This window comes from Chionomys nivalis, chromosome 6, assembly GCF_950005125.1.
Source record: "Chionomys nivalis chromosome 6, mChiNiv1.1, whole genome shotgun sequence".
NCBI classification, from domain to species: Eukaryota; Metazoa; Chordata; class Mammalia; order Rodentia; family Cricetidae; genus Chionomys; species Chionomys nivalis.
Window position 1 is genome coordinate 81,320,176 of NC_080091.1, and position 26,753 is coordinate 81,346,928.

General features: G+C 36.3%; 1 protein-coding gene across 15 annotated transcripts in view; it reads left to right on the forward strand.

Moving 5' to 3' along the window:
- The window catches only part of Adgrl3 (adhesion G protein-coupled receptor L3), a 742,119-nt gene that overhangs the window by 622,848 nt on the left and 92,518 nt on the right, over nt 1-26,753 (forward strand). For all 15 annotated transcript variants that reach the window (XM_057771795.1, XM_057771780.1, XM_057771783.1 and 12 more), the window contains 2 exons: nt 22,019-22,228; nt 25,582-25,802. In XM_057771795.1, coding sequence (XP_057627778.1) covers nt 22,019-22,228; nt 25,582-25,802 — 431 coding nt within the window. The remainder of the gene's footprint in view (nt 1-22,018; nt 22,229-25,581; nt 25,803-26,753) is intronic.

Consider the following 26,753-nt stretch of genomic DNA (forward strand, 5'->3'; position numbering starts at 1 on the left):
TCTGTCTGCCTCCCTTTGTACTTACCTATCTGTCTTTCTGAGTTCTGTCTATTGGTTTTATCTGATGAGTTCTCCCTTGTTATGCTCCAATCCAGAAAGTCCCCCCCCCGAAAAAAACAACAAGGAGACAGAGTCCCGTATGTAAAAGCAGAGAGCCTTTATTTTATGCAAGTTTGCAAACTCGGTCTCTCTGCATGTCCAACGTATTAGAATAAACGGAGAGTCCCGAGCTCAGTTAGAGTTAAGTTTTTATATCAGTAAAAGTTGGGATAAGTGGTTTCTAAGGTTCAGGACCCCTGATTGGCTGACATTTGTCTAGGGGTGTCCTGGTGAATGTGTGCTGACAGGTGATCCTATCTACAATGGTCGGCTATAGCTTTGTGGAAAAATCTGGATACCTTTTTGCTGTTAAACTGATGTTGTAGCTGCTCTTAATACTATCAGAGATTTCAGAAGGATAAATAAAGTATATCTGAGTACAGACCAAATAGTTTTCAAATCTATTAAAAATGACAGGGACCAAACTCCATATACAGTTAGTCAGACCCAGGTCTCCAAAGCATTGAAGGCAGAAATATACAGAACAGCAGTCTTACTGTCTTAAGCTAGGCCCATAAGGTGACTTTTTCTTTTTCCGTGGAAGAGGGACATGGAAAAGACTGACCTTATTTTGTCTAGGCAAAAGTGGTGCTATCAATTCTCTAAGGTCCTGCTGTTTGTTCACAGTCTGGACCAGGTCTTGGCAAGCAGGTGTTGCACTGGGGCAACTTGCCCAGTGGTCAGCATCATCATAATCCAGGTAGAGACATCATGGTGTCTCATAATCTTCTTTGGAGACCATGGATTATTGCTAGGATCTTGGAGTCTCTGTCTAATGTAATAAGCTTTTTAATCATTATTTTAAATGCCATATTTTGAAGAACTCTGAAGTATGAGGGCCGCCTAGGTATGTCTGACTAGAGAAACTTTGTTTCTCATTATTTGTTTTAAGTTTTACTTTGAAAACATATACAGGGAACTAAATAAGGCTTCTTCCTGTAACTAATTATATCAGTCCTTTAAAGATGGCTGACTAACTTGTATTTCCTAACAGTCTATAATAAATTAGCAGCTTCCACAAGACTAGAACTCCACACTCTGTAATGATTTTGAATTTTAGCTAATAAAGAAACTGAATTAGTCATTCTGAGGGTAAACATAGAACAAGTTTATATCTAGCTGTTAATGCTGTCTCCTGCAATGGCAAGGAACAGGTCTCAGGGTGAAATGGGAACAGGAGGGAGCCTAAGAGCTACCATTACTCTAGGGCAAACTGAGACTCAGGTCTACCTTCCTGCTGATTTATAGAACCCATCTTGGCAGGTGTGTACCAAGTTGCCCTGGGAAAGCTGCCCTGGGCCCTTCCTTTTTTTCCCATCACAAGTACTAATGACAGGACTCAATCTTGGGTTGATACTGGAACCTCAATGCCATCAGTTGAACAGTATTGACCAATTCTTGAACAAAAGCCATCAAGTCTGTTGATAAAAAGAAGCAAGATAATTAGGGGCCAGTTAGAGCTGAAAGTAAGGTTGTTAACCAAGGAGAGCAGCTGAACAAGTTTTCATCCAGCTTCCCTGCAAGTGTTCTGTTCTCTATCATTAACAAGGCCATTGAATCTCTAATTACCCCAGAGTGATTGGCACAGAAACAACATTTTTTCCCCAGAAGAGGAGATCCAAACAATACAAAAATTCATGACTCAGTCTATCCAAATAGCTTCAACCCAACAAAATTAGCAAAGATAAGGAGGCTCAACATACACTTTTGAGCCTGAATAGGCCTTGAACAAGGAAATATATTCTTAAACCATTAGCTAATATTTTTAATGTTTTACCTTTTAATATAGTTTTCCATGTTATAGTGATCTTCCCTTTACAGAATTTTTTCCCATTGTTATTTTACAGCTGCAAGTTTTACCTTTGTTATGAATCTCATTTAAACATCTGACATGCAGATGGTCCCAGACTACCCCTGTACAACCTCCAAAAGATTGAGATTCATAGGCTTGGAAATTGTTCCAAATCCTCTATCAAACTGCTTAGGTCATTGTCTGCTGCATCACAAGAAATGAACATTTCCATTTCTAGTTAGCTTTTGGTGCTTATGGTTCTGATCCTAATTTTTAGCCTTTTATTTTAAGTTTAAATATTAACAATATAACATTTCATACCACAGATGTCTCACAGCCTTAAAAATTTATTTAATTTTTTTCTGAAAAATTAAAATCTCTTAACTGTCTTCCTGCAATATCAAGAATATAAAAAATAAAGTACTTCTTTGCTTCCACCCTTGACAGCATATACATAGCCTGTCTTTTAGTTCTCAGCCTGCTCCATTTCACTGTAGCTGGTACTTCTGGTGACCACACCTGGCACTGGCATTTCTGAAACTATTAAGGTTCATTGTTGCAACTGCACATTCTTTGGAACTCTAGTCCTGCCATACATTTGTAAACCTCAGCTGTTTCTTATGATCCCTTTATGTCTTTATAACCATTATCACCATATCACTGACTCTTAAATAAACAAGATGTAGCTGTCAGAGCAAGGTACATTTGAGTATAAAAAATTGAGGTTCAGCTTTAATATTTTTTAAATATTTATTTATTTATTCTGTATACAATATTCTGTCTGTGTGTATGCCTGCATGCCAGAAGAGGCACCAGACCCCATTACAGATGGCTGTGAGCCACCATGTGATTGCTGGGAATTGAACTCAGGACCTTTGGAAGAGGAGGCAATGCTCTTAACCTCTGAGTCATCTCTCCAGCCCCCAGCTTTAATATTTTAAATTATATATATCCAAACTATCTTGGAGATTTGTTAGGCCCACTCCACGTGGTCACCTTTAATCAAGATGGCAGTGAAATTATGTGGCACCCATTTTTTTTTTAACTCTAGCAAAATGTCAATCAATGATTTAAAATGGAATTATACCTTATGGTTTCTTTAAAAATTACCCATGCAAAGATTTTAAGTAAATAAAACATGGATCTAACAAAGGAAGAGCCATAATCCAATTCTAAAAAAAAAAAAAAAAAAAAAAAAAAAAAAAAAAAAAAGACAGCATATAGCAGTTTTAGCATTATCTATACCAAAAAGTCTTCGGAATTTCTGCTAACCCAAATTTAGTAATCAGAGCTTAGTGGTGAATTTCAGAAGTTAGGCCCGTAAATGTGGCCACAGCAGTGATGGGTGGCAGAGACAATTAAAATAGTCAGACCATTTCTGTCTCAGCATGGAAGAAAACTTACATAGACAAACTTTTCAATAAAACAAGCATAATCCGTATTTTCATATATGAGAAACCACAGCAAACATAGTTTACATCCCCTTTTGACCTTTTATAACTTTTTTATATATCTTTAATCCATTTTTCCTCTCTTCATTTTTTCAGTCTCCTGCTTCCTCCCTTGCTTTCCAGACAACATACCAAAATCTCTCTTGCTTTTCAGACAACATAAAAACTCTTACTGAAGTCTGTCTTGTGGTTTCCCTCAGCTGGTATAGGATATATTGCATTAACAAGAACAGAATTTCTTTCTTTATTTCTTCCTTGACCCGGGGGTGGTTCAGTAGTTGACTGTTCAGTTTCCATGAGTTTGTAGGCTTTCTGGGGTTAGAATTGTTGTTGTCTTATCCCTTCTAGGAAAAAATAGCTCTATGCTTAGGGCCTAATCTCTGAAGTCCTGTCTTGTAAATGATCACAGTTTCAAAGTCAAAAAAGTCATAATTTGAGTCTGTCCCATATCATCAGCGTCAGTCTAAGTCAGGACAAAATACAACACACAGACACACAGGACAATGAACAGGACAATGGCGCCAAACCAAACCAAAGATGGCAGCCTCAAGCTGTTTAGCGGGTGTGACCTGCCCCTCTATCAAACCGAGATTGCTACTTGTGTGTCTCTCGACACAACTGAGACTGCTATAGCGTGTCTCTCCACAGAACTGAGACCACTACACATCTCACCAGAGGGAATCACCCTCTGCAGAAGGGTCCTGGGGATATCTCCTCCAGGCACCCTGCCTATGATCTTTTCACACATTCGCCTGGATCATCTACAGGCTCTTATGGTTCCGGGCCTGCTTACAGAAAGATATGAGAAATGAGACACAGACCTGAGACATGAAACAAAACACAGAAAACTTACTGGCCGGTTGAAAGCTCTACTGGGGGCAGTTCCAGTGGGCTTGGGGGATCCCAAACGAGCCCTCAAATGTTATGCCCAAATCTGCAAGGTCCCCCCTCAAAAAACAACAAAGAGGCTGAGTCCCGTATGTAAAGCAAGAAGCTTTTATTATATGCGAGTTTGCAAAGTCGGTCTCTCTGCATGTCCAATGTATTGGAATAAATGGAGAGCCCCAGGTCAGTTAGAGTTGGGTTTTTATAGTAGTAAAGGTGGAGGTGAGGGGTTTCTAAGGTTCAGCACCCCTGATTGGCTGACATTTGTCTAGGGGGGTTCTGGTGAGTGTGTGCTGGCAGGTGATCCTATCTACAGGGGTTGGAACGTTAGGCATTTCCTTTGGATGGTCTGTTCTTGGGTGGTGCTCAGGTAATCTCAGTTTGTGACCCTTTCTACAACCAGGTATTGCTTCAGGGTAAACTACTGAGACTCAGGCTTTTATTAAACTTATTGATGACTGAGTCCTACACTGGCAGGTGATTGGTTGGAAATAAAGAACTTTCTTTGGGTGATCTGTTCATGTTTAGTTTATCATGGCTGACTCCTACATCTCTACTCTTAGCAACACTTGGTTTGTTTCCCATATTTTGAGGACCTTAGTAAGATAATCATCATAAAGTGATTCACAAAACTTTGAATGTACATCTTGTTCTCATATATAATGTATAAGTTCCTGTATTACCACAATCCAGTGATTTTGTTTCAAATGTCTGGCCTCAAGACCTTGCATTTTGAAGAGCAGGGGATGAGAAGAAGGTTAAAGAACTGAAGCTGTAGTGTTGGCTGTGATACTGATGAAAAAAGCCTGGCCTTTGACTTAGAGATGTAAAGTATTGGATTTGAGCCTAATTGGTCAGAAAGCACCTAATAAAGAACTGTCTTGATCTGTAGGAAGAGTATAACATGGTTAACTAGGTTATGTGTGGAGAATGAGTTGGCAATATTCGTTTAACACTTTCTTCACGTGCCCTCCCTATAACACTCATAGGTTTCTTTCTTCAGCATCTGAATTTACTTAGCTTTCTCTTCTGGCTGGTCCTCACTTGCATGCCCTCTCATTGTCACTTGTGCCAAAAAGTTTACAAAATCACTGCTTGTCTCCCTAGCTGATCTCATATTGTCATATGGTTTTAAACATCAATTAACAGTCCCTAGGTTTTAATCTTCATTTCTAGACTCACAGATTAAAGCAGCAACTTGACATAATTGCAGAAATTCATTGCCCCGTGTTGTAAATAAATCCCAAAAGCTGTTATTGTACGTTCAAACGCCATAAGTCATAAATGGATTCAATACAAGGAACCTACACAATATTTAATCTGAGCCGCATTTATTTTAAATGTTCTTGTATACATATTCTGCTGAAGCTGTACAAAATCACCTCTACAAAACCTGTTTTAGAGTAACATGTAAACTGTCCTATAATTTATTGAATACGGTAAAGAAAGTGCAAAAGCAGAATGGTTTTAGGTGCCCAGAAGACAGAGGTGGGCTTTTTGAACATATAGGATTTGAATACAAAACCCAGTGAACAAACACTGATTGCAATACAGTGCATGGTGGAGTACAGGTTGATTACTCTTGTGAAGACATGGCTGCCGGTGATATGTGGCTTCCTGCTACTACCCAGCACCCCTATACTAGATATAGACTAGGGAAGCACCAAAGTTCAAATCTGAAGGGTATTTTTTTTTTTTTGTCATTAAAGCTCTGATTTTGCACCATCATATTAAAAATATTCTAGGTCAAGCCATTATCAGACTATCATAAACTGGGTACAGTCTGACCTGAGCTTTTTGTGGCAAGTATCGCAATTTCCCCCTGGAGTCTTCTTCATCTTGTTACATAATTGCTTTGCTTTGCCAGGTGTCCTGCCCTGCACCACACACTCTCTTTGATTTGCTTGTTTTTACGGATCCTGTCTATCAGTCCTCTTACTATACTGTGGGCAAGAGAGAGCCTGACCTCAGCACCTTCATTGTTGTTGTTGTCCTCGTGCTTTAAGCCCCTGGGGGTCTCCTCACTGAGGTTTTGCTGTCACTCCTTAGCGAGTCCCTCCTCTCCTTGCCCTTCCCAGTTCTATTCACAGAATCGTTGCCAAAGGGATACTTCAGTACTATGAAGAGGTCACACCACTGCTCAGATTTATTCTCTAAAAGCAGTTTTATGCATTTTTAAAAATGCCAGCTAAGTCTCCTTACCTTAGTAAATACAAATTCACAAATGCTGGCCCCCATTAGCAACTCCTGTACCCCTTACTATGATTCTTTTGTGAGCCTTCCCAAGCACAGCAGGCGTGCTGTGGTCTCTAAGGAATGCTTAGCTCCTCACCCCCCCACCCCCCCACCCCCCCCACCACAGTCACAGGCCTTAAGTTTACACAAAGTCACCTTCTCAGTGAGAGCTTCCTTGTGCTCTTTGTTTAAAATTTCACGTCACCGTCACCCTAAGTGTACAAAATGCAATGGGGAGGGACATTTACAGTTCAACAAGTGAAAAATGTGAGTTTTAGGTATGTAGAGGCAGGCAGACAACAGAAGGAAGTGAGGCAACAGAATAGACACTGAAAATTCTGTTTGTTTTCACTACCATCTTTTCCTATAAAGTATAAGGCAATGGACTAAAGTGGATTTTGTGTTATTTAAATTTTTTAAATTGTCCTATTTTAATTATCTATCCTAAACTCATGATTTAGCGCCAAAAATCTACATAACAGTGAGTAACCATTTTTCAGTGAGCTAGTCTCTAAACCTCTAATTAGTTGGTAAGAAAAGTAAATAGATTTTAAATTAGATTTACTAATGGGTAATATATATCATGAATGCTTATTAATAAGTTGATTAAATACATAGTAATCACAAACAATGGGACTAGAACTAGTTATATTTCTGCTGGGGAATATTTTTTTTTTAAAAAGAAATACTTATCTAGTATTAGACTTATATGTGCTATGCCAAAAGTGGCACTGGGAATCTCATACTCAATAAATAAACCTTTACCGTTCTTACAAAACAATGAGGGCTTTCTTTTTCTCCCAGTCATTGTGGGGGCCAGCCATGATAATCTAAGTCTGGGAAGTTCACCCAAAGGAAGTTCTTTACTTCCAACCATTATCACCTGGGACTCTGGCCATCGATAAATTTAAATAAGAGGCCTGAGTCTCAGTGGTTTACCCAGAAGCAATACCTGGTAGTAGGAAAACCCCACAAGCTGAGATTACCCGAAGCCAACCCAAGAGCAGACCATTCAAAGGACATGCCTGACATTCCAACCACTATAGATAGGATCACCTGCCAGGGCACTTCACCAGGACACCCCTAGACAAATGTCAGCCAATCAGGAGTCCTGAACCTCAGAGACCCCTCATCCCCACCTTTACTACTATAAAAACCCAATTCTAATTGAGCCCGGGGATCTCTGTTGATTCCAATACATTGGACATGCGGAGAGACCGAGTTTGCAAACTTGATTAAAATAAAGGCTCTTTGCTTTTACATATGGGAGTCGGTCTCCTTTGTTGGCTTTTGTGGGGACCCCACAGATTTGGGCATAACACTCATAAGTTATATAATATTATTTATTCTTATAAATAATAAAGTGATTTATTACTATTTTTAAGAAATCTTTTCCTCTCTTGCTTACATATTTTACAAGTATATCATTTGACATTGTAAAGGAATTAGAAAAAAGACTATTTTTTAAAATTTCTAATATAGGGAAAGCAAATTTAAGGTTTATTTTAATTATTTCCAAAATACTGAATGAAACTGACAAAAATCATAATCTTAATTTGAAAAAAGTTAAGGCTTCAAGCAAAATAGTAAAAATATCTTAAAATCTTTTTGTTTCATTTTTTCATTTATGAATACATCTGGTTAACCATTCTTTGCATCTTTTACTTTCAAAAAATTTTAAATACTTTTAAATAATTCTTTGAGAATTCTTACATCCTTATATTGTATTTTGTTGATGTTCCCCCCACATTTCTCTCCCTAAATTCTTTCAGTCCTCCATGACCCACCCCCTCCCAATTTCATGTTCTCTTTTTTATATAGCCCATTGACTCTAATGTGCTGCCCATATAGTCTACAAGAATATAAGGTTATCAGCTAGAACATGGTCAACCTATCAGTGGTCAAATTCTGAAAAAATATGGCTGTCTTCCTGAGAAGCCTTCAGCTACCACTAGCTCCTCAACTATGAGTGGAAACCTATGAGCCCCTTTCCTTTCCATTCTGAATCTTTGACTTGTTTCATCTAGTTCAGGTCTTAGGCAACCTCAGTCATTATAAGCTTATGAGTGCAGTGGTTTTGTCGTGTCCCAAAGGCACTGATTCCTTCTGATCCTACCCAGTCTTTAGCTCCTACTGCTTTTCTGCCTCCTCACTTGTGATGGTCCTTGAGCCTTAGGAGGATGCGGTATGGCATCGACATAAACTCTCTGTGGCTGAACACTCCACAGACATTTATTCTCTGCTCTTTTATCAATTATGAATTTCCACATCAACCCCAGCACCCGTTAGAGTCATCTCGGATAATGTTAGATTAATAATACTGGTGTTATAAGGAACTTTCCTTTGATTAGGGAACCACATTTTTTCAACTGTTATCCAAAATTTTATTGCAATAGTCAAATAAAATGATATCTAAAGTGTCTTCTCATCTACCTGTGACTTTCACAAATTACTGCCATACATCCAAGTTGGAACACAGCTTGGAATTTTACCGATTCTATTGTCTACAAAAATATTTTGTTGTCTCTTGTTTAGGCAGAAAAGTAATCATTTCACAAACTCATAATTTTATACAGGACAGAAATGGCGTTTGTAGTATATTATGAATTCTCCATTAAACCAAAAAAAGAAAAAAGAAAAAATCAATTTGAATGTAGAATCATGATTAGTAGAGATTGGGGTGGATGTAAACTTAAACGAATCAGCTTCAAACTAAATGAATTATCATTGATACTGTGGTTTTGTACAGAAGCATAAGAAATACTTTAGAATAGATTCCTATAATTATATTTCTAGTTATTTTCTCTTCCCAATTCTTGATTTTTTAAGATTTAGTAATAAAATATTGTGCATACTTTCTTATCAGATCAACTTGACTTTTATTTTTATCATCTATAAAATATTTTTATGTCCTTAATTTTATTACTGCATTTTTTTTATAAATTTATTGTATCATTTCACTCCAAAACTAATGCATCCACCAAACCCATAGACTCGAAAAGAAAAGCAAAATAATAATAATAATAAAAAAAAACAGTGTGGATTTCGCTCTTTATATAGTGTTGATTATTTAAAGCAATCACAAACTGGAAGCTTTTAATTATAAATTCATTTTAAATTTTCCACTTTATTTTATTATTACATTGTGTCCTTGTGCATGCGCATATGCATGGGTGTATGAACAGCACATGCTACAACATGTGTGGAAGTTGCAGGACAACCCACATGACTAGGTTGACTCCTTCCCTAGATGTTTATCAAACATAGAAAATTTCATAAAAATGGTTTCAAAATGTAAAACTTTACATTGTCAATTGCAGTATTAACTGTATCTTAAAAATTGGCCATATATTAGAAGAAAGACTTGTGCTTTCTTTTATTGAAAATAATTTTGTACTATGTTTCCTTTATGGCTACTTAAAATTTGAAAATATTTATTTGATAGTACACTATTGTTTTGTCAACACTGCTTTTGTCTATACTGCGTGTCTTACCATGTATCAAATTATTTAGGATCAGTCTGTCCAAGAACATTGTTCTGTATTCTTCTGCTGTAGAAGAGGAATATCCTGTGCTGGCAGTGGGGAAAAGATTTACGGTTTGCTGGCATCAGTAGAACATGGGGGAACCTTATCTTCCTGAAGTAATTTCCTTTAGAGAGCGAGTATTGATTGTCCAGAACTCTCCTTCTTGCAAGCAACTCCAGGTGCATCCTCATGTTTGGGATTAGGAGTAGATTTTATTAAATTTAAAATTATTCTATTATTTTCACTCCAATATTTTATAGGCATTTTATAGAAAAGTTGATAAATAATAATAAACCATTTTCCTATTTAAATCATACCGTCATTTTATATATGCATGCTTATTTTTTTGCTGAGATTCTATTAGATTTTGTAAGTGAATAGCTGACATCATAATAATCCATTCCTAAACACTTTGGCAAATAAGTTTAAAATTTTTTTCTGCCAAAAAGATACTTACATTAAAGCAATTCTATTATCTACTGCATAATTCATCTATAGAATATATTCTCATCCTTCCAGTATTTGGTTTTGCTTTGGTTTTCCCCGGGAAGGAACTGCTCAAGGATCACACTTTAACTTCACCTGCTCTAGCTCTTTAGTTTAGCTTAGTCTTCACATTTGATTTCGTCATGCCAGAAAATGGTATTGAATAGAGTTCAGGTCTTGTGTCTGGTTGAATGTTTCAACATCAAAATTGCTCAGTCCCCTGATTCTTGACAAGAATTCCATGTCATAGATACTGAAGCACAGTAGACTTTAGTGCATGCCGAGGCTTCCCTATTAATAGTATTATTATGATTACACCCAGAATTGAAGTTACAGTGTATGAGAATATTGAACTTTTGTAATTAAAAAGAATCCATGGAAATCCACGTGGAAAAATTCTTTGTCACTCCTTTAAAGATGCATTGGGGTGGCACAGAATGAATTATCTTTTATTTGATCTCCAAATACTTGATTTCAGTCTTTGTGCCCGAAAAGCTTTGAATCTATATTTTAATATTGATAAGTAATCATCAAAATCATCATTTTGTAAAAGTGGCAAGAGAAGTTGCTGCATGATTTAAGAAGTCTTAACCAGCTGATAAGGATGCCTCAGAGAAAATGGTACGATTTCCAAAGACATTTGTTTAAAGAATCAGAGACAGATGGAGTTTTAGTAATATGAAATAAAGTTGAATTATTTGGGGAGTGTTCTTGCTCCAGTAATATATTTATATATCACACCTTACTGGCTCTCCAGCCCTGGGTGTTAGCAACATTTTTAATTAGAAACAGCTGACTTTATCTTATACACGAGGCACGGAGAGTTTAGTCCCTCAAGCAACAACTTTCCATTTTTATCACCTTAGGTTTCTATAAGCATGACTGAAATGGCAGCTAGTGGTGCCTTTATACTTCTATTGAGAAATATTTTATAAGAAAAAAGTAATTAACCATGGAGATTTAAATAGGTATTGGTGCAAGTGAGGACTCCAGCCATCAAAAGGGAACACAGTATGACTCCAGCCGCCAGTAAGAAGGAAGCACAGGCCTTCTACAGGGCCAACTTTACTGTTATTATTCCAACAACATTGTCATTACAGTTTCTTATATTTCAAATTTATGATTAAAGGAAACAGGAATAAGAATTAAAAATAAGAATGCATAGTGTCAAGATTCTTGGTCTTTAGGAAAATGACTCATAATCTAGAGAAAGTCATCTTGAACATTCCTCTCACATGATCAACTGATTCAGTTATACAAATAAAATTTTCCTCTAAGAATCCGCTAGGAAATTTTTTAGGTGCCAAATAGCAAAATACTCAAAGACTTTGTTGACATAAGCTATTATGTTTTCTGAAAATATCAGTTATTTATTCCCTTTTTTTAAAACCAATTCTCTCTTCTTCCCCATTAGTACCTATTAAGTACTTTCTAGTTCCTTTCCCAGGCAAGGAAGTGGAGCCCAGAACTTTTGTTTAACTTGAGAACAGATTAGTTCCCCCCCACCACAATGAAATTGTAAAAGTATGTATTTGGGGCAAGATGTTACCACAACTACAACTGTCTTGCAAACTCACCAAATGATGGGCACATGAACACTGTGTTAAAGTCAGTACCATGACATTTAAGTGCGGGTATAAGGCAATGCTTAGAATAAATAATCCCTATTTCACCCGATCTCTGTGGTTCATAGTATTTTTAGTAGGAACTAGTAGAAGGGTTTCCTAACTGCACTCAGTTTGTTCCAGATCACTGAAGTTTGCTTTATATAGCATGGAGACCATTCGCTGATTATTTATTGCTTTTTCTGACCTGCTTCATTCTACTGTGTCTGGCAAACACAGGGATAAAACTAGGGCACTCCTGGACTCTCGGGCAATTGCGAAAACCACTCCAACATGATTACTTATATAGCTTTCTAAGATAGACACTTAAGACAACTTGCACAAATTAGATTTTGAAAGCATTTTTTTTTTTTTTTTTTTTTTTTTACAAAACATATCTGGATTAAGTCACATTGTCCCCAGGGGATAATTTGCCCTCAAGGTTATTATCTGAAAGACCATGTTCTCTGAAAATATGATAAGTTTATTCATGAGAATGGAAAGAGGGAAGCAGGATATTTATTCCTTTTCTTTTATCTGAAATTTTTATGGCTAAGAAAATCAAATGAATAATGGGATATGAGTATATGTGTGTGCATGTTTATATTTCCATTCTTTTAATTAATTCCTGACATGCAGCAGCCATACAAGGATTATTTTTATAGCTCATGTATCAAAATTTGGTGGATAATCTTGGTTTTGTGCAGGCTTCTACTACCTAAATTTAAAACTTACTATTTCTTACATTCTTAATCCAATTTGTTTTTAATTTAAACAGTGTCTTCTTCTCTTTGATAATTTTTTTATGAGAGCAAAGCAATTGGCTTTGATAGGCTCCTAATGATAATAATAATTAGTTCTTATTGTGTTGGCCACCTCTTCCTGAGCATGAGGACACTGTGAAGTCTGAGTTATTTTTCCAGTGCTACTCCATTGATGAAAACTGTTTTTTCCCAGAAGCTACCACCTACAAATGACTTCTTGGCTAGGGGTGAAGGTTTGTGGTGACTTCCTCTTCCCCTTGCTGGAGTCATGTTTGTTTGTTTCTTTATTTTTTGTTTATAAAAGAGAAAGAATATAAAGTTACTTAGATAGGATGAGGGGAGAGGATCTTGGAAGAGTTTAGGGAAGGAAAATATGATCAAAACATATTTTCTGAAACTCTACAAACTCTCATGGTTTGAATAGAGCCATGCACACTGAATATTAACAAATCTTAGACCACGATTAGAGGTAATAACTTTGAATCCTTAATTTTTACTTTATACAGTTAGCATGCTGCTTTTTTAGTAACAAAATGAAAAATTCATTAACTTTGTTGCCATTTTCTGCCAATATTTTAGGAAAATCTTGTCTTACATTGTAAAATTTGAGATACTTTTAGAATATATCTGTTCTCTTCTGAACTAATACTGAACTTAGAAAACTCAGCAGTCAATGTTTCATTTTGAGGTTCTGTGTGTCATTCTTAGAAATCAAACAATTTTGAAGAAGCCTCACAAATTTCTGTCTTACTATAACTTTTCTCTTTTTTCATCTGTCATGTATTTCAAAATTAGAGAGAAATCATTTTTACCACATTTTGAAAATAGAGTTTTACAGAAAACTCCTGTTTTAGCATCTCCTTAAATGACACTCCTAATGAGTCTTTCTCTGTCAAGCCAGCTAGCCAGTTCCCAAATAATGATATGGGAATGTCACCATCTTGCACCTCCTGTTTTAGCTCTGTGTCTCCTGGTTTCCTCTCCTTTCTTCTTCCCAGAGTCTTCTCTGTCTCAGGAAGTCCCAATGAAGTCTACTGTATCAGTTTTCTACTTCATATTGGTTAAGATAACTAAAAATTAATGAACTACTTGCTGCCACTTAAACAAAAGTCAGTTAAATAAGCAAAATTCACTCCTGTTTCCTCTCTGTGTCTCCTGTCTTCTCTTCCTTTCTTCTTCCCAGAGCACTGTCTCTGTAAGTCCCACCTAACCTTTTCCTTCCTGCCTATTGGCCATTCAGATCTTTATTATACCAATTACAGCAATATATCATTACACAGTGTACAAATATGTCACAACACACACTGATAGACATCTTATAGACATATGTCTCAGCAGACTCTCTTCTTTCATGTCTAGAATGTCAGCATTCTAATTAATGTACTTCTGTACATTTCAAGTAAATTTGAAAGTGACCAAAAATTTTATTGCCACATCACTGATGAGCAAATCACAATGCCTTTGACCATTGTTATATAAAGTTGTGTAGATCATTTAGCCAGTTAGAAATATGTTTTATTAGAAAGTCTTTGACTAAAAGTACAATTTATGATTTTACAATAGTCATCTATGCAGACAGAAGAGTAAAATCTATATTTCTAACATGTTAGGTCTGCATTTAAAGCTTTATTAAAATCCCCATGGATAAACATGTGATTTTTTTCAATTCCATATATCAATTGGCAGTACATTTGGAGTTAGAGGAATCATAATTTTTACTCTGATTCAATATGTAACTTGAAATATTTAAAAAACAGTTAATTAAGTGTGAAAAATTAGCTCCATACTGCAAAAAGCCAACATATCGATTATCACAGCTCCTCTGTCCCCTTTTAACCTTTAGGATATTGTAGGTTGCAAGCTCAGATAGACATTAAGAAACTACCCAGATGCAGAGAATAATAAGACACCTTCACAATCAAGACTGAATACTGGCAAACAGAGCAGATTCAAGGACTACTATTTTCCACCACAATTAGTGTCTTTTAGAGGGAGAAAACAGTTTAGATTGATTTACATAATCTTGGGCATCACATTCAAGATGTGTGGATTTTAGGGCATCACATAACCTTCTGCCCCCATCCTCAGCACCACTTTCATTTTATATGTTATGATGTATGCACAGGTTTGGGATTCTTCTTTTTGGGGTCTCTTATGTTCTTCCATTTGCTTTTGAAGTAACATGTGCTCAGACTTGTTTTTACAGGACAGTCAGTCATGTGAGCTTGGGTAATATGATCACTCATTTTTCTTAATGAAGCTGTTGGAAGAAACATTCATACTATTCACAAAAGGAAACTAAAGTAGTCCAATCTTGACACAAAACACAGCTGATTCACAAGCAAATGCAAAGAAGAATTCCGTGTCACTATTTACTGCATTTCCTCTCTTATATCATTCACCCAGCAAGATGCAGGCTACATGGTATCGCAATTTTAGTCATGTACTAATTATCAGAGAGAAATCTAAGGAGGAATCATCAAAGCTTTCTCCACGTCGCTCTGAAAATGGTATTAAGCCTCTAACTTCTGGATTGTCACAGTGATGTTATACTTTTCAAACTTTGGCCCTCATTTCTGAAATCTGAGGCTGTTCATGATCCAATGAAGAATTTATTAGGATGCAAAAATGTAGTGTTAGAACTAGGGCAATGCTGAGCAAAACTAGGAAGCTGGTCACTATGTCACTCGCTTGTACACTAGCAAAACATAGGGAGAGAAAAGAAGTTTTAAATTCCCATTTATAAAAGTATTTCACTTCGTCTGTTTCTTTGTTAAGGTAGCTGTGAGTCTGCTTCACCAAACATGATGAGCTTTCTTTTTCTTCTTTTTTAAATTCACAGTAAGAAACTCTCAAATACATCAAAGCGTTGAGTCGTCTTTCTTTAAAGTGAAGAGAATTTGCTGAGTTTTATTAAAACTGAAAGGAAGTTGGATGTGAATGTTTTCTTAACCTCTAACTTGCTAGTGTTTCTCTTTGGAGATGAAAACTTAAAAATATTAATATTGATTTGTATCTGATAGGAATATAAAAATCGCAGTGAATTTGCTCTAAAGAAGTGGGAAAGAACACCCACATGTCCTTCTCACTAGGTTACTCAACTGTGATTTACATCTTATTCTACAGAAGAAACCATTGTTTCAGACCACTGAGCCCTTTACCTCCCATAAGCCTGGGAGGTGACCTTCGTGGTTGGTGACCTGGTTGCTAAGATTTAGAGAAATTCCAGGGACTTTTTTTTAAACAGACTCTACACTACATTTATCAGCAAATAGACTTTTTTTTTTTTTGAATTCTATGGGCTTCAGTGAAGCCTACAGTTCTAAGCCATGCTTTATCTCATGATACAGACGTTGTAAGGCAATCTCCTCTCTTATGAAAAAAAAATCCACATTTTAGTAGTACTCTGAATATTTCAGAACAAAATAGTTTTAAAGGGGAGTTTTGTAAGACGAAAGTGCAATAGTATGTAGAAAGTTAGATGAGCTCTTAATACTGACTGTTGTCGAGTTCATAGTTGCGATAGAATGACCCAGGAAATACAGTTCTCAAAAATCTTTTTCTAAAGAAGACAGTGGGAAGGATCGAAATTAATTCATTCAGTGTCTTACTCATCGAGGAACAGTTGTGTGGTCCCAGTGAAGAATATTTAAAAAATCTATATATTGTGTTGTGAGCTTGCTTTTTAAATAATGTTGACAATTTCAAGACATTCCCATGGAGTATTACGGCATTCCAGATTGAATTATTTTTAAAACCATGAAGCAAAGGTCTCACTTCCCCATTTCATGAGCATGGACTTATCTTATTTATTTCTTTGCACTTGTTGAGGTGTTTAGTTTTACGTGACCAGTGCGCTATTCACTTTGTATAGCTCCCCCCCCCCCCTTTATTCTATCTGAGCTTTCCTTAGTGACATGTAAAAGAAGATTGGGTGAGATCAAAATAAAGGAAATATCAGAAATTCTCTGTAGCTCTTCCAAAATTATCTGTCACTTCACATATGAACAGAAACTTCAGAGAAAGGAGGAAAATGCTGTTTGTGTAAAAATTTTTAACAAGTGATGAGAGGATTTTTGAAGGTCCTGAAAGTCTATCTTCTTGAGTATTCTATCAGACTCCTAAGATTTTCTCCCAGTCGTCTCATAGGAAGATGGTTTCCTTCAGGTATTTTCTTTGCCTGCCATGTTACTATGTTTTAGAAGTCTAAGCATTCTTTACAGCAAGTTGCTCATCTACATCTTTGTTTCTCACCTACTTATTTTTGTATAAGGAAGGATTTATACATGAGATTGTGTCATTTACTTACAATGATGTTTGGTATTCATAATAAAATGATGCATATATATTCCTAAATTTAACCTACTCATATAATGAGTTCATATAATGTTGCTTGTATGAATGGGGTAATTACTCATGCTTCTTGGCAGGGTAAGCCACATCACCCATCAGCCACAGTTTCACCAGAGTAAACGACAGACAATCAACATTGTATCCTATTGCTAAACTAGGTTGTTCAAATAGGTACATGACAACTTGACAGTATTTTAAACTTAAAATGGTTTCATCAGATATAACCCCATCATGAGTTAGTTGAAAGATACCTCTACTTGGTTCAAGGTAGCAATTACTCAGCTGAAGTGACAAGGTTAAATTCAAAGGTGTTATTACTCTAAAATTCTCTTAGTGTTTTGCCTCCATTAAGAAAAAAAATCTCTTTTTGACTGCTTAATTTTTTAGGATAGCTTAAGATATTCTGATTCAACTGACTTATAAGTCAATAGCTCTAGTTTGTTGTTCTTCTTTGTTTCTTTTTTTGAGACAGGGCCTTGCTATGTAGTCCTATGTAGGCTAATGCTCATTATGTATCTCAGATTGATCTGGATAGTTAAAGAGAGATTAGAGCAGGTTATGGTGGCAGGCATCACACAGGTATATCATAATAACACTTGGGACTTTTTGTGCCAGAGAATAACAAATTTGGATGTCGCTGAAAACAAAGCAAAACTACATCTCAAAAGCACCAAATAAAGTCAGGCAGTTGGTAGGTACTCAGCAAGATCAAGGCCAGCATGGTCTACAGAGTGTGTTCTAGACAGCCAGGGTTACATAGAGAAAAGATGTCTCAACTTCCCCACCCCCACCCTAAAGCAAAACAAAACAAAATAAGCAAACAAACAAAAATCACAACACACCAAATGAGTGATTGGATATATAATTGAAAAAATAGAGATTCAACATGCTGATTGTGAACATGGCATATATATTTCTTTGATATAGAATATTGGCAATAAAATAGATTAATCATCTTATTACTGTGTCACTTAAATCTTATTGAGGGTCACACAAATGAGAAATTATAATTATACAGTTAGATAAGCACTAAGGGGGATGCATTTAGTGGAAAGTAATAGAAGGGAAAGATACTTGTAACTTTAGGTAAGTTAGCAAAAAAAGCAAGCAAGAAAGAAGGGAGGGAGAGAGGGAAAGAGGGAGGGAAGGAAGGAAGGCAGACAGGAAGGAAGGAAGGAAGGAAGGAAGGAAGGAAGGAAGGAAGGAAGGAAGGAAGGAAGGAAGGAAGGAAGGAAAAAAGAAAGAAAGGAAGGAAGGAAGGAAGGAAGGAAGGAAGGAAGAAAAAGAAAGAAAGAAAGAAAGAAAGAAAGAAAGAAAGAAAGAAAGAAAGAAAGAAAGAAAGAAAGAAAGAAAACTACTCATTAAGAAGGAGACATGTAGATGAAAGACTAGAAGAATAAGTGAGCCATGCGGATTGCTTCTGGAAGAGAATTGAGACTACAGAAAAATAAAATTCAAGTGTATATGACATTTTATATAACAGAACAGGCCAACAGAAGTGAATAGAAGAGTAAGAAGACAATGAGGTCCACACATAGTCTTGTCATCTTTTCTCCTCCTCCTTCCTCTTCCTCTTCTTTTCACCTTACTTTTTTTTTTTTTAAGATTTGTTTTGTTTTAAGCATAGGTCTGTTGTCTGTCTGTATGCCATTGTACCTGTACATTTCTCATTCCCAGAGAAGCCAGCACAGTATATTAGATCTCCCAGAACTGGACTTACAAATGGTAGTGAGTTGCCAGGTAGGTACTGAAAAAGTAGTTAGTACTCTTTTCTGCTGAGCAATCTCTGCAGCCACATGGGTACAGTTCATTCTCTCTCTCCTCTCTCTCTCTCTCGTTTTTTTTTTTTCTTTCTTTCTTTTTTTTTTCTTTTCCCCAAGGCAGGATTTCTCTATGTAACCACAACTGTTCTGGAACTTGTTCTGTAGCTCAGACTGGCCTCAAACTCAGAAACCTAAGTGCTGGGATTAAAGGTGTGCACCACCACTGCCTGGCTAGGATACAGTTCTTATAACATTCTATAATCCCTTATGGACTTTCAATTATTTTTTCCTTTATGTAGGTAGGAGACACTGTAGGCTTAAATGAGATGAATCGCATTACCTATCTCTATATAGTTTTCTCTCTTTTTTTTTAACACACACACAGACGTGCAAACAAACACACAGAGAAAGACAGACAGACACACACACACAAAGACAACTTTTCTATTTAATTCAGACTGGCCTTCGACTTGAAATTCTTTTACTTCTAAGTCTTAGATACCTGATCTAAGAATAATGGGAACCAAATGTCTCAAACCAAAATATTTATAGAACATTTCCTATATAGTGCATATACTATAAATTGGACTATGGTGTTAGGAAGATAGATGCCATCTTCATTCTCCAGGTACCGAAGGATTGAAATCTTTGTTACACAACCTGAGTTACATAGTACTCAGAAGCCCCAAGCTGCAGTGTGATGCTTATTTATCACTTCAATACTGTACTATCACTTTTGTTTCACTGATCCCTCTCTTGGAAATAGTTCTTTTTTTTTAAAAAAAAAAGAATTAATTTTATATATATTTTTGAGCATGGACCTCATTGGAATTGTTATGACATACTGTTAAAAACAAGGCTTTTATGGTCACATCTCCTAGAAAGACTCACTGTCTGTTGCCTCTTTTCTTTTTTTATCATGCTGATAACATTTAAGTTCTCAGATGTATCGTATGGGTGTCTTATCCTAGTATCATATACATGTTGATGATGGCTGCTGATGTTTTCCCAGTAGACAACTCTAAGGGTGAGTTAATCACCAGGCTTTATTGCTCTGTGTTTGAGTCTTATGTACTTTCGTTGCTGACATTTTGAAATCTGTTATTCTTTTCTCAGCACTCTGCATGGGGCTTTGGAAGGGTCTACAGAGGCACCGAGTAAATATATTTCTAATAATACAACTACCCAGGCAAACAAAAGTGGGAGTTTTCAGTTTCCTCCTTTATTTTTCGTTAGTGCTTTAGGTCTTTTGGATACATTTGAGAAAGTATTGTACCTACCATTTTCCCATCATGGGAGATCGCTGTGCAGAACACAAGGGCCTGATACCTCCGCAGTTTCTTTCCTTTGAGGAAAAGAGGAGAGCAAATAGCTCTCTGTCGAGGGAGCCAGGCAGCACCAATCACTCTCCACTCACAAACCACAAAAGTCATTTAAACTATCAGAGACCCAGTGCTGTTTTAGTAATATCCTTCGGAGAACCGAGCCACTAAAGCAAAGCTTCACCTGGTTTTCTGCCGTGATTTGTGCTTTCCTGAGAAACAGAGCCGACTCAGGAATATTTCAGACCTATTTCCCTGTCACTTCTAGGGCAGATCTTTATGAAATAACAAAGGTGTAACTGCATCTGACAGGAGGAAAATGCTGTGATTCATATGATTCAGACTAAGGGATAATGACTCAATTCTAACAACTTTCGCATCCATGCTTTTCACACTACCATCTTGAAATTTAAAATAAAATAGAAAGCATGTTAACTAATATGAATATTTGTAATCTGCCTATTTTAATGTAGAAGACACTGTGTAGTTTCCCTTGTAAAATGTGCATGAAGGGCTAGAGAGATGGCTCAGTGGTTACGAACACATATTGCTCTGTAGAAGACGCAAGTTCTGCCCCTAGAATCCATGTTGGGTTGCTCACAGTTCTTTATTACTCCAGTTCCAGGGGGCTTCTGATGTTTCTGGATTCCTCTGGCACTGGTAATCACGTGTATTAACAAAACTATTTGGATGATCACCATCGACAAAAAGTGTATTTGTTGAAATTACAAATGATCTCTGGCTACTCAGAATGCACCATGTTCAATCTAATGTCCTCGATTAGTCCTTTACAGTTCTCCTTTGGTGATACAGCATGTAGGTCCTCTAGTTGGTTGCTTTATTGGAAAAAAATTAGATTTTTGAGAATTATCTGTAAGTCAGCCTAATAATTTTCACTTGTTGACTAGGTTACATAAACTTAATGCTTTACTTTTCCTTTAGAGGTAGAAACTAGTTGGTTATGGCTTCTTAAGAACCCGAGAAACAAAAGTGAATGGCCATGTACAAATATTTTTATTTTATTTTTAAACTCTGGTAACTCTTTTGACAAGTCACTATGAACTCGAAAGCAATCTAATATGAATATAAATTCCATGGATAACATCATTACCCCAGAGCTTTCCACTAAATATATGGTACACATGTAGTTACTCAACAAAATTAATTAAAGGTTTTATTGTAATTTATACTTTTCTAAACTCAATTTGAAAACTATGATGAATCATCTATACTATAGGTATTTAGAAATTTCATATATATGTGTGAAATACACACACACACATACATAAATGTCTGTTCTTCGAAAAACCAGTTAGGCACTAATTTTCTAAATGTTCATCTTATAGTTTTGAATAGAGCATTCTACAAGAGGAATTGATTTTAAAACAAAACTTCAAATAAGCAATGCAGGTTAAAAAACCTACAGTTTTACCTTGAAGTCTTTGGCCAGAGTCACATTAATCTTCACTTATTTATAGCGTGGAAATATATGTGCTAAGAATATAGCCAATGAATTTTATTGACCCTCCTTAATCTTCAAGTGTTTTACTTGGTTAAAAAAAAAGAAAAAAGAAAAAAAACTTTAATTATGAAATAGATAACCCAAATGATTCAGTTTTTATATTTGTTGTGAGTATGGGGGATATTTAGTATTTTCGTAAAATCCTGCTTCCTGAACCCGGAGCTGATTACCGCTCATACACATAGGCGACTTACAGTCCTTTTTTGTGTCTCCAGCACAGTGATGCGGTCCATGACCTTCTTCTGGATGTGATCACGTGGGTTGGCATCTTGCTGTCCCTTGTTTGTCTCCTGATTTGCATCTTCACATTCTGCTTCTTCCGTGGGCTCCAGAGTGATCGTAACACCATTCACAAGAACCTCTGCATCAGCCTGTTTGTGGCAGAACTGCTCTTCCTGATCGGAATCAATAGAACCGACCAACCAGTAAGCTGCTTGTATTGCTCTTAGTGAAGGCTACCTATAACCTTTAGCTTTCCAGGACTGTCCGCCCTGGGGACCAGCAGGCTCAAAAGTGCCCTTTCCATTTGTTCAGTTCAAAGTCAGTGACTTTCACATCATACTCTGCTTTTCATTTTTCATGTCCATTGCCATAAAAACACAGTGAACATTACAGATAGGGTACACATGGTTTTTATATCTGTATTACAACAGTGATTGTCCACATAACTCCTGCTTGCACAAATGCATAGCCTCCTTTGTCATCGACACCTCCTACCTGAGGGATGCATTTGTGACCATTGATAAAGATTTGTTGTCACATCATTATCACTGAAGGTTCATGGTTCATAATTTGCATTAGAATTTATTCTGAGTGTCAAGTAGTCTCTCTTCTAATAGCAAATGCAATATTTTTCATTGTCTTGAAAATTCTCTGTAATTCTTTTTATCCCCATGTCTTCAATGAGCCGTGACATTCATTTTTTCTATTTATGTTTTCCAATACTTTTGCCTTTTCCCCAATATTACTGGGATCATATACTATATAACTTTATAGGACTGGTTCTTTTCTTTTGTTAATATATACTTTGGCTTCTCACATGACACTTTATTACCTGATCTGTCTTTTCTTTTTGACATTGAATAATATTTCTTTATTGATATACTACAGTTTATGTATCTCGTAAACCAATGAAGTGCATTTTGTTTGCTTCCAGTTTTTGACAATTTTGAGTAAAACTGATACTAACATTTTAATGCATTCAGAATCTTTTGTTTTTTATTTTGTTTTTGTTTGTTTTGTATAATCTTTCAACACCTTCAAGTAATTATAAAAAACCCAAATAAACAACAAAAACATAGTTAATGGGTCCTGTGGTAAGGTATGTTTAATTTGGGGAGAACATTGCCAAACTCTTTCCAAAATACCCATGTTTTCCTGCATTTGGACCATTAGTGATCACAGCACACATTTGTTCAGAAATCAGAAGATGCTAATGACCAGAGCTGCAATGACAAGTAAAACTTAACTTTTGTAGTTTTCAGAAAACTTGGGTATAATAAATAATTCACTCCCTTAATGCTTCTCTCCAGTAGGTGTGCATATGCATGATGTACTATATAATAAAATGCAGTCACATTCAAAGCTGTGATTAGGCATTCATGATTAATGATTGCAAAGGATACAATTATGGTGAATATATTTTTAATTGGTTAGCATATACTTAATGTGATATCTTTTCTCATAAATGCAACTGTATGAATAAGCAATCAAAGTACACATTTTCCTCCTCAAACTAATGTTTGATGACTGCCAAAACTTTATAGTTGAGATTCTATCTAGCCTTAAAATTCTCAAATGAACAATTGTGTTATTTTTGAGTAAAATATTCTATTCTTTAGTTAACCCCCAATGCAAATACTTTTTTAAAAGAATTTCCTTCATGTAGAAATCATATTTGAATTTTAATTCTCCAATGTTAATATGTTATGATAAACTTCACCAAGCAATGCATATTGCATTAAACAGTGAACAACATAAAAAATGGAGACTGGGGGGCTGGAGAGATGGCTCAGAGGTTAAGAGCATTGCCTGCTCTTCCAAAGGTCCTGAGTTCAATTCCCGGCAAGCACATGGTGGCTCACAACCATCTGTAATGAGGTCTGGTGTCCTCTTCTGGCCTGCAGACATACACACAGACAGAATATTGTATACATAATAAATAAATAAAATATTAAAAAAATGGAGACTGATACAAAAAATGCAAGGAGAATGCTACTCAGAAAAATGTTCATTTCTCAGAGTTAGGGGTCCTGTTTTTTGAATTTCTCATCATCTCTGGAACCTGATTTCTCCCTCTAATCTTTCTGACATTTAACTTCTTGATTCCTCCTTCATCCTCCTAAAGTATGCAAGCGGACTTTCATTGAGTCTCCAGAGATCATGCTCACCAATCAGTGAAACCATCAAAATGTTATGTTTTGTTTGTTTGTTTATTTTTATGGTTGTTGACCTTTGTTGGTAGGAGACACAGATTTAAGTACGGACTTCCTGTCATAAGAACAAACACAAAGTCATGAAAATTATTACTGGGAGGCATATAGATGACCCACTAAAGTTTCTAGTACTTCAGGGAGAAATATATGAATAGCTGCCCTTAATTTAAATCAGATTGTCTAGACTATTATTTAGTGCAGTAACAAAAAAGAGTCTGAGAGAGAAAACATTTCTTCAACATTGAATTTTTGGAAGGATGCATTTTTTTTGTTGTTCATTTGTTTTATGTGCCCGAGTCTTTGCCTCTGCTTATGTACTTCACATGGATGTCAGGTACCCATGGAGACTGAAAGAAGACATTGGGCCCTCTGGAATGAGAGATACAAATGTTTGTGAGCCCCATGTGTGTGCTGAGAACCAAAGGTGTAGCTTCTTCAAGAGGAGCAGGAGCTCTTAATCATGCAGCCATCTCTGCGGTCATGAGTACTACATCTTTGCTGGATCAATTTTGCCTCAGTGCAGTTATGATATTCCTAAAGCAGGGAATAAACAGTCAGCAATTCTTAATAAATAACAATCTCAGTTGAAGATTACTATTAATTAATGACATTACTAGATGTAATTGGATTTTAAAAGTACTTGCTTTCCTTGGTTTTAATATTTCTCTTTCATTTATAATCAAAGAGATTGAGGAGAGCGTAGCTCAGTGGCAGAGCCCTTGTCTAACGCCTTCAGTTTGACTGTCATTTCTGTAAACAAAAAATAATAAAGCAAAAATGGACATATTAGTCTAAACTCAGAAGAATCTTTAACAAAATTAATTTTAAAATATTCTTTTTATTTGTGTCTTTATTGTTCTTCCTTTCTTCTTTCCTTCTATCCTTTCATCTTTGTAAATTTGGGGGCAGTCTTACTCTCTTTTCTTTGTAAATTTTGGGGTAGTCCTACTCTCCAGCTCAGACTTTCATTACAATTGTTCCCAGCTTACAGAGCCCTGGAGTTTCGAATATACACAATCACATTCAGATTTAAAGATTTTAAATTTTAGACTAATCTCAGTAGTAATTATCCCTGGGCTCTTAATAAATTTTTCCCATAAATGTTATGATTTTCCATATTTTAATGTGGTGTGAGCCATAAACTGTAATTAAGATAAAAGGCAGTTTTCAAGTCAGTTGTATTTTATTTACTTTAGTGTTTGTACGTTAAAAGTCTTATCCAGATTATTCTGTTGCAGACCTATTTTATAATTACTGGATTGATCATCACTTACGTTAGTTTTGTGTAGGGCAATAGAGCTACGTGTTGATTCTGTGACTGAAGCCAGTGTTCCTTTCCCTAGATTGCCTGTGCGGTGTTTGCGGCCCTTTTACACTTCTTCTTCTTGGCGGCCTTCACCTGGATGTTTCTGGAAGGCGTGCAGCTGTACATCATGCTGGTGGAGGTTTTTGAGAGCGAGCATTCCCGTCGGAAGTACTTTTATCTGGTGGGCTATGGGATGCCTGCGCTCATCGTGGCCGTGTCCGCGGCAGTCGACTACAGGAGCTATGGAACAGACAAAGTGTGAGTAATGGCTGTTTACTGCCTTTCTCCCTCTTTTCGGACCTACTCAAGGTGAAAGTTTTGGAATCTCTTGGTGTGGATTTTCCCCCACAGCATTCACTAAGGGAACAGGAGAAGCAATTTAAGAGTATAATTCAGTGCATGGTTGAATATGGTTAAAAAAAAAAATTCTTGAAACACTGAAGCCATTTTAGAGCTGCTTGTTTCTAGATCATAACCTCCAGTAAGTGTAAGAATATTAATTTCTTAATCGTTTTTCAGAGCATTCAGATATGTGCCACACCGCATGAAAACTGTTTTCAGACCACAGATTTGCTCCTGACTCTATTGGTTTCTCTTCATGGAATGACAGTGATAGTCCTGGATGAATTTTTATACTGGCAAAAAAAACTGAAGGAGAGGGAGAGTTCATGTCTCTTCCTCTTTTTTTTTTCTACCTTATTATCGGAGTATAGTCACACAACTTGTTTTTAATACATCTTTAAATTGTTAAAGCATGTTTATAGAGATGAGCAGCACTTAAGGAAGACATTTTAAGTAAGGGTGTGATGACCTACAGAACTGGGAGGCAGAGGCAGGTGCATTTCTGAGTTGGAGGCCAGTCTGGTCTGCAATGGAAGTGCCATTACAGCTGGGGCTAAACAGAACCTCTTGAAAAATACCACAAACAACAATAACAAGCAAGACAACAACAGTAGAAAGAAGGAGAGAAAAAGAAAGAAAGAAAGAAAGAAAGAAAGAAAGAAAGAAAGAAAGAAAGAAAGAAAGAGTGAGGGAAAAGAGAGAGAGAAAGAAAAAGAAAGGAAGACAAAGAAAAGGAAGTATTGGAGTTGGAGAGATGCCTCAGCAGTCAAGAGCACTTGTAGCTTTTCTAGAAGATCCTCATTCAGTTCTCAGCACCCACATGAAACCTCACAACTGTCTATAACCAGTTCAGGGAATCTGACACCC